This window comes from Megalops cyprinoides, chromosome 9, assembly GCF_013368585.1.
Source record: "Megalops cyprinoides isolate fMegCyp1 chromosome 9, fMegCyp1.pri, whole genome shotgun sequence".
In the NCBI taxonomy this organism is placed as follows: domain Eukaryota; kingdom Metazoa; phylum Chordata; class Actinopteri; order Elopiformes; family Megalopidae; genus Megalops; species Megalops cyprinoides.
Window position 1 is genome coordinate 13,950,369 of NC_050591.1, and position 7,624 is coordinate 13,957,992.

General features: G+C 48.7%; 1 protein-coding gene across 2 annotated transcripts in view; it reads left to right on the forward strand.

Moving 5' to 3' along the window:
* The window catches only part of pak4 (p21 protein (Cdc42/Rac)-activated kinase 4), a 32,215-nt gene extending 26,341 nt beyond the window's left edge, over positions 1-5,874 (forward strand). For both annotated transcript variants that reach the window (XM_036536503.1, XM_036536504.1), the window contains exons 6-10: positions 398-531; positions 829-955; positions 4,279-4,404; positions 4,725-4,859; positions 5,198-5,874. In XM_036536503.1, coding sequence (XP_036392396.1) covers positions 398-531; positions 829-955; positions 4,279-4,404; positions 4,725-4,859; positions 5,198-5,353 — 678 coding nt within the window. In that variant the 3' untranslated portion in view covers positions 5,354-5,874. The remainder of the gene's footprint in view (positions 1-397; positions 532-828; positions 956-4,278; positions 4,405-4,724; positions 4,860-5,197) is intronic.
* The last annotated feature ends 1,750 nt before the right edge of the window (positions 5,875-7,624 follow it).

Genomic DNA, 7,624 nt, shown 5'->3' on the forward strand with positions numbered 1-7,624 from the left:
CCTAAACCAGAATTTTGTTTAGTATTCTATTCAAGGTGATATAAAAAATGTTCCCTTTTTTGTCATAATCTTGGCAGCGCTTTCTTACAGTTCTTTTTGTTCTGTTCTCAAAGCCAATGCAATACTTCATGCTCTGATCAGTCTAAAATGATATACTAATTCATTACAAGTTAATTTTCACCCTTTATCCGGTGCTAATTGTTTTATGGTTCTGGTGGAAATTATATTCTGTAAATAGACTCCAGACAACATGCAAACACCTGGTATGCTTGTCGACTCCAACACTGTCCTGGCATACAGTTCTAACATACATATGGATATCCATTGTGGCAGTGTCTCCTTGCCCCGTAGGAGTCAGTGACTGTCAGCTCTGTAACACCTGTCTCATGTCTCTCAGGTGGTGATCATGCGGGACTATCACCATGACAACGTGGTGGAGATGTACAACAGCTACCTGGTAGGGGATGAGCTGTGGGTTGTCATGGAGTTCTTGGAGGGCGGGGCTCTGACCGACATCGTGACACACACCAGGTGACTTTTGCCAATTGATTGACCTCAATTCTAAATACATTTAAAAAGATTTTTGTGAAAAGGGTGTAGCTAGCAGATATTGCTTTATTTCTGTTCCTGGACCAGCAAGTTTGTGATTTTGCGGCAGTTCCTCTTCAGACCACTAGGTGGTAGTATTGTATGGCCAACTAGAAGAGCCTCCCACACATTTGTGTTTGTGTATTGGGAAAAGACGTTGGTATACTTTGCCTTGTTTGCTGAGCCTTTAAGCACCACCTCCAGATGTTAAACATGAGCCTGTGCTGCTGTCTGTTTCAGGATGAATGAGGAGCAGATCGCCACAGTGTGTCTGTCTGTCCTGAAGGCGCTGTCTGTCCTGCACACCCAGGGCGTCATCCACAGGGACATCAAGAGCGACTCCATCCTGCTCACCCAAGACGGCAGGGTAAGCACCAAACCCCACACTCTCCCACATCTCGCAGTGCCCTCTCAAAACCCGACACCGTCCTCTCCAAGTACCCATTAAAAGGCAGCAGTAGCACACCGTGTCACAGGAGCTGAGAAATAGACTCAAGAGAGACTGCCCACCCTTGCTTGATGACAAGCCAAAAAAAAAAAAAAAACTGAAGTCTGAATCAGTGGTTCTCAACCGCAGGCTAAGGCTAACCTCAGATGACAAGCTAGCGCCATCTCTTGCAAAATGCACAGGATGTTGCCAGCGCTCGTCTGAGGACAGGCAGTCCTGCGTTTGCGGCCGCGCATCCGAGTGAAATTCACCCTCGATGTTATCTCCATGTGTCATGCTGTGCTGCTGTCAAATTCTTTTAGCGATTAGGTAATTAATGAGTCATGCTGCTTTTTCAGGGTAGATATTACAGAGCAGGCCACCTGGTGCTCTAGAGGATGCGTCTGAATAAAAGCTAATACCCACAGAAATGGTGGTCTGATGAGGCCCGGTGAAGTGTGGAACAAGCTAGAAATAGGGATTGTGATGTGTGAAAGTTGAGGACGGTTAGTGGTTGAAGTCCAGTGGCACGCTGAGGAATATGAAAGCAAGGGGCAGAGCGGCGCGCTTCTTGTCTGGTTGCCGGGCATGCCTGTTCAAATCATGCCCTCCGCCAGGGTAGACGGGCAAGCCCGCCAGATGGGGACATCAGCTCTTATCAAAGCTCAAAACGGCGTGGGAACCGTCACGCGTTCCCGCCCGCCACGCACTGCGCCCGGCAGCCTGCGCTGGCGGCAGCGGCGTTGGCAGCGCTCCAGCGAGGCATGCTGGGTAGGCTACTTGTGTTTGTGGTGGGCTTACGGGGAAACGCAGTCGCCCTCAGCTGTTTCTCGTCAGGGGCGTGTGTGCACACGTTTCACTTCCTCCTAACCGCGGCCGGCCTTCCCTTTTTCACTGCGCTCGGCGGCCCTCGCACGAAGCCTTGTTGCGGTCAGAGCGGTGCAGCAGTGAGCTTCCTTTATGCAGTCTGCAGTAATGGCTGCTAAACAGAGGCTTCAGACTGGCACAGCACTGTCCTAGTTGATAGTTATATGATACATGTATTCATATGACTGACATTTGTATCCAGAGCTAGCGGGGTTTGTCCTGTAGGATAACTTGGTTGTGGTGAACTCGAAAGCTTCTGAATGTAACTTTTTAAGGGCCCCTCAGTGTCCATGTACCTTAAATAAAGATTGTTTCAGTTTTGCAAAAAGGGATGGAAAACGGCACCCTATTCGAAAAGAGCACCATTTCTAGCTCAGGCTTGTGACACCCAATGACATGATGCATACCGAGTGTGTGCAGAAACCTTTTCCCTGAGCCCATTGTCAAATTCCCACAGTTTTTTCATGCAACTTGAAATTCAAGTGCAGTTTAAAAGAATGTGATGTAATGTATTTGTTATTATCACAGTTGTAAAACAGCCTGTTGCTGTTTCTCTCTGAGAACAGCCCCGCGTTTTAGTGAAATGTCTGAATCATAAGTTCGTGCGGGCCGAAGTCATTCTCACTATAAGCCTCTGCGCAGTGTGAGACCCTGCAGCTGATTTTGCAGTTTTTCACTGAATGGGTTTGTTTGTTTCTTCTCTGGAGTGCCGACTCAGCATTCGCTCACTTCATTCACCAGCAAAGTGCTGACCCGACACACCAGATGTTTGAATCCCCCATTCACACCACAGGGAAACCCGCTTTTCGCCAGCGTGCCCTGCCAGGGTCCGCTTTCGTGCGAAAGGCGCCCGCCTCTGACCCCGCTCACGCTGTGGGAACAGAGGCAGGGCCCCGAGGCAGCTCCCAGTGCTTCCCGTTTGCCTGGCTGCAGACACTCTCGGCAACGGCAGCGCTGGTGTCCCGTGCAACCGCAGGCTAACAGTGTCAGACTGCTGCTTTGCACAGCCTCCGACTCCTCTGTAACCGTAGTGCAAGGGAGGTCTGCGTTTTCTGCACTTATAACATCAACTGCTGCTGTTGCAGTATGCTACCATGCATACAAGCCCACAGCATGGTACCCTTCTCACACAGGTAGTTGGAAATAAAGTCCAGGAAAGGAGACATCTACAGCCCCTTTCGGGTCAAAACAGTCTACCAAAGTGGAGTTTTTAACCTGGCGTGGTTAATCCTAGCCCGCTACGTTGTTCCAAACAGCCTGTGAAAAGCACTGTTTGTAAAGGCTCCTGGTGGCATAATAAACAGTCCATAAGAACGGCTGATCCACGCACTTTGGACACAGTGAAGAATCTAAAGGTTGTCATGTTCTGAAAATAATGCTTTATTATCCTTATACATATGTGCACAGTGTGCACAAGAGGGTTTAAAGGCAGCTTTACCCAGTGCACCATGAGTGGTACCACCCCGGCAATTAGCTGGCATTCTCCAGTGTAAAGCTGGCGAATCGCAATCGCGCTTTAGGTGTTGTGTAATGTGGAAGGTGGTGTAAAGAGTCAAATGAAGGTGCCACTGCAGGCGGAGTATAGAAAGCGTCTATTATTACACCCTGTGCCTGTCTTTTGTAATTTCTGATTGAAAGTAGTTCCTTTACACAACTGTGAAAGTAGTTCCTTTATGAGGCGGACATTTGACAGAGGTGCCTCAAAGTGGTGGCAGTTCTCCTTCTCAGAAAATACCCAGCAGCCTGTTCGGCCTGTCCCTGCCCCACAGTTTTGTGGCTTTCCGGCAGACTGCTGTCTCAGCTCCTTTATGTCTGTGTCACTCAAAAGCGTAAAAATGTAAGAGCAGTCAAAGGTGGGATTCTCAGTCGAACATCAAAACTCAGCACGTTCCATAATAAAGAATTGATAGTTTGAAAGCTACACACCACTTCTGAAATGGAAAATAGTGTCAGTGGTTATCAATGTGTGTGCATGAGGTAACCACAAAGACACGCAAGTTAATTGGTACATGTTGTATTCCGATGAGTGGCAGTCTCCCTCATTTCGTGCAAACTAGTGAGTCGTGTTTCCTGTCAGCTTCAACGAAGTGTCTTTGCTCTTTGCGAGGCAAAACAGTTCTGTTATACCGCTTTGAAATAATCAGTTCCATTTGGAAATAGGAACTCCGTCCTTGTTGGTTGGTTCCGTATCGATTTCGAGATTGTAGGGCACAAGCTTGCCCTACTTTTGTGCATTTGAGTCATGACCTGACATTGGAGGCCGCAGCTCGAAAAACGAAACCAAACAATGAAATCTGACAGAATCTTTTGTGGATTCTAAATTCTTGTTATTAGTGATGCATTCTCCATCTTCACACCAAGGAGAGTCTCACACAGCACCTTCTCTTCCCCTTCAGATAAAGCTGTCAGACTTCGGCTTCTGTGCCCAGGTGTCCAAAGAAGTGCAGAGGCGCAAGTCTCTGGTGGGAACGCCCTATTGGATGGCACCGGAGCTGATCTCCAGGCTGCCCTACGGACCAGAGGTAAGTAGCATTTATCTGGTATGTCATAAATCACCCCATACAACCAAACACTGTTGCCAGATTCATTTTTCATATATGTCCTGGCTTGATTTTTTTTAAAGCTTCAGTGTATGTTAAGTACAAGTGGAACAGCCGGCGATTTCTAAGAGACAAAGCAATACGACTTGTTAAGGTCAAGGCGAGGTCAACATTGCCAGCCGTGGTGTGACTGTCACGTCAGTAGACCAAAAGTTAATTTGCTAACGTTGTGCTCTGATTCTCCCTCTCCTGGTCGCTGTGCTCCGAAATAATGGGCGTGTCTTCCTCTCTGTCCTGTCCAGGTGGACATCTGGTCTCTGGGCATCATGGTCATTGAGATGGTGGATGGGGAGCCCCCTTACTTCAACGAGCCCCCCCTCAAAGCCATGAAGATGATCCGTGACAACCTGCCACCCAAGCTCAAGAACCTCCACAAGGTGGGTATCCCACAATTCCCCTGTCGTTTTACTGCCTCTTAAAGCATGAGCTTTAGAGCAGAAGATTCATCCTACCAGCTTCACCAAGTTACATATACAGGGCGTGCAGTTATCAGGACATTATCAAATCTGCATTTCACTTCAAAAAATTTGACGAATCCCTGACGTTTGAAAAAAATGTGTTTAGACTATTCTGTTGTGGGTTTTTAGGCTGCCATTGGATGCATCTTGAGTTATGAGACACCTTAAAGTAAACTTTAGATTACCTGGTCCTTAGTAATTAGCTGAGTTGCTATTTTATGCCTTCCTCTTCACTTGAACCCGCTCTGCTCCCCCAGGTATCTCCTCTTCTCAAGGGCTTCCTGGACCGAATGCTGGTGCGAGACCCCGCCCAGAGAGCAACGGCCAATGAGCTCCTGAAGCACCCCTTCCTGAGCAAGGCAGGCCCGCCCTCCTGCATCGTGCCCCTCATGAGGCAGAACCGAATGAGATGAGAGACATCGTCAGCCAGAGCCACCCCCCCCACCCCTTTCCCCCCCCGACACCCAAGACGAATGACGCGGTGAGGAGGGCAGACTCGTTATGGACCCTCAGTGAAATGACACTGCGGTCATGCGCTCGTGAAAACCGGGGCACACCTCTTGGCAACCGATTTACGTTTCCTCGTGTGGTCGAGCATTTTAAGCCTAAGGCGGGCTGGAAGCTGCTTAGGAAAGGAGCAAAAAAAAAAAAGATGAAATTGTTGAAATGCTCTGCCTTTTATCCTTTTTTCCTTTTTCTTTTGTTTTTACTTGTCACTCGGGCACGGCCATCGGGGATGGACAACCACTGAACCCTCGAAAGGAAAGGAGGAGAGACCCTCCGGCATCCTCAGAAATATCTTGTCTATCCCTCTGTGGAGACTACACTACATTTGGTAATCTTTGAAATCCAGGTGTGTTCCTGCCACTGGGTGGTGTATTAATTTCAGTGAATTGCAAATGGGACCACCCCTTGAAATGTCCTACCGTTGACCCCCCCCAGTCCCAGCTTTGTCACCATTCCTGACCACAGCAGGGCTCCCCCCCTGCTCAGGCAGCATTCCGATTTGGACGGGGTGGGGCCAAGAGGTCAGCTGACACTGCGAAGGGGTATGGTCAAGCATTCCCTTAGTCCTTTTGGGGGTCTGTCTGTTCCACCAAGGAAACTGGATACGTCTCAGCTGAACTACACCACACTACTGCTCAGCCACAGGGACCAGCCCACCCTGGACTCGCTCGCAGCAGAACAGCAGAAATACTACTGAAGAAGGACCATGCTTCTCTCTGTCAGACACGACACTATGGACCTCTCTTTTACTGAAGTAAACACTAGCTTCCTGTTACACTAAGAAAAGCTAAACACTGGATTTGTGCATTCTATTTTAGGTGAATTCATTTTGTATAAATATGATAAATATACGGAAATGTATCCTTTCTCATTCCCTGGTCACAGCTGATAGAAGCACTGTGTGTAAAAGACAGCACCCCTTTTATTGCAGTGCAGGGAATTGGATACGTTTTTATTCCCAGTTACAAGACGAATCTTTTCCTTTCTGTTTAAATTTTTTTTTAAAGCATGGGGATGGGGTGGATTTCAACGCTAATTTTTTGCTGTGTTTTTTAATGGATATTTTATCACTGTAGCATGTAGCGCAATAGGTTTCGAGTCTAATCCATCGCCATGATGCTATGGACATGGACTGTTATTGAGCGGTTGGCCAGAGCGAGCGCCAGCCAGCAGATATGGTCTGTGGGAGTAATGTGGATCCACCAGATCGATGGCGTAGTCCTGCGGTAAATTCGCCTGTCCTGTTGGACGCTTTTGTGAAGGAGGACAGGGTGGAGGAGGGGGGGGGGGGGGGGGGGGGGTTGGACTCCATGAATGTACAACTGAGCCACGGACTCAAGACGCAAGGGCTTATTAGGACAGGAAGTGGACACCCAACGTGCAAACTCACGCTCTGCTGGAGTGCACCGTAGCTGCTATAACCCTGTAGTGTAGTTTTTTAGCGGCGGCCTGAACTGTGACGGCCGAGACAGCGTTAAGGATCCAGGGGAGGAGACTCGCCCCGTGCGCGAATCAGCTGACCAACGGAAGGTGACGTGCCCCCTCAGAGACCGCCGTCTGCAGGGGGGGCCCCCGTCGGCGCGGTCTGAGGTCACGTGCGTGCCAGACGCAAAGACGCAGAGGCCCCCCACTCCCACACGCACACACAGGTGCAGAGGAACCAAAGACAGAAAGGCCTACGCACTGACCAAAAGAGGGGGCAGCTACACATCTGCCCAAACATGAGCTCGAGGTGCCCACATGCAGCGGGCTGAAGAATCAAAGAGGAATTCCCCCTGCCCCCCAGACAAGCACACGGCACATCTTGATAGACACACACACTTCATTATATGGTAGCTCCAGGTCTTGCACGGGCCTGGCTTCCTGGACCAACAGACCTCTGCAGAAACGCAGGGATTTAGGTGTAGAGCACAGCTGTGAAAGGAGGGTCATAATTATTTGTATATTTGAATGATACACACTAGTATTTGATCACATGGAAGAATACATGTACATGAACTCTTACGCACTTGTTCTCTGCATGTGCAAATACTTCCAAGATTCAACCGTCTTACAATATTCCAGATTGATCTTTTGTGACTGTATGTATCATTTTAGCCCTCAGTTTGTACTTCAGAGTGAATCTCGTGGAAATGATAGGTTTGTAGAATTTCGCCCTAGTTGCAGTGAGCTTAATG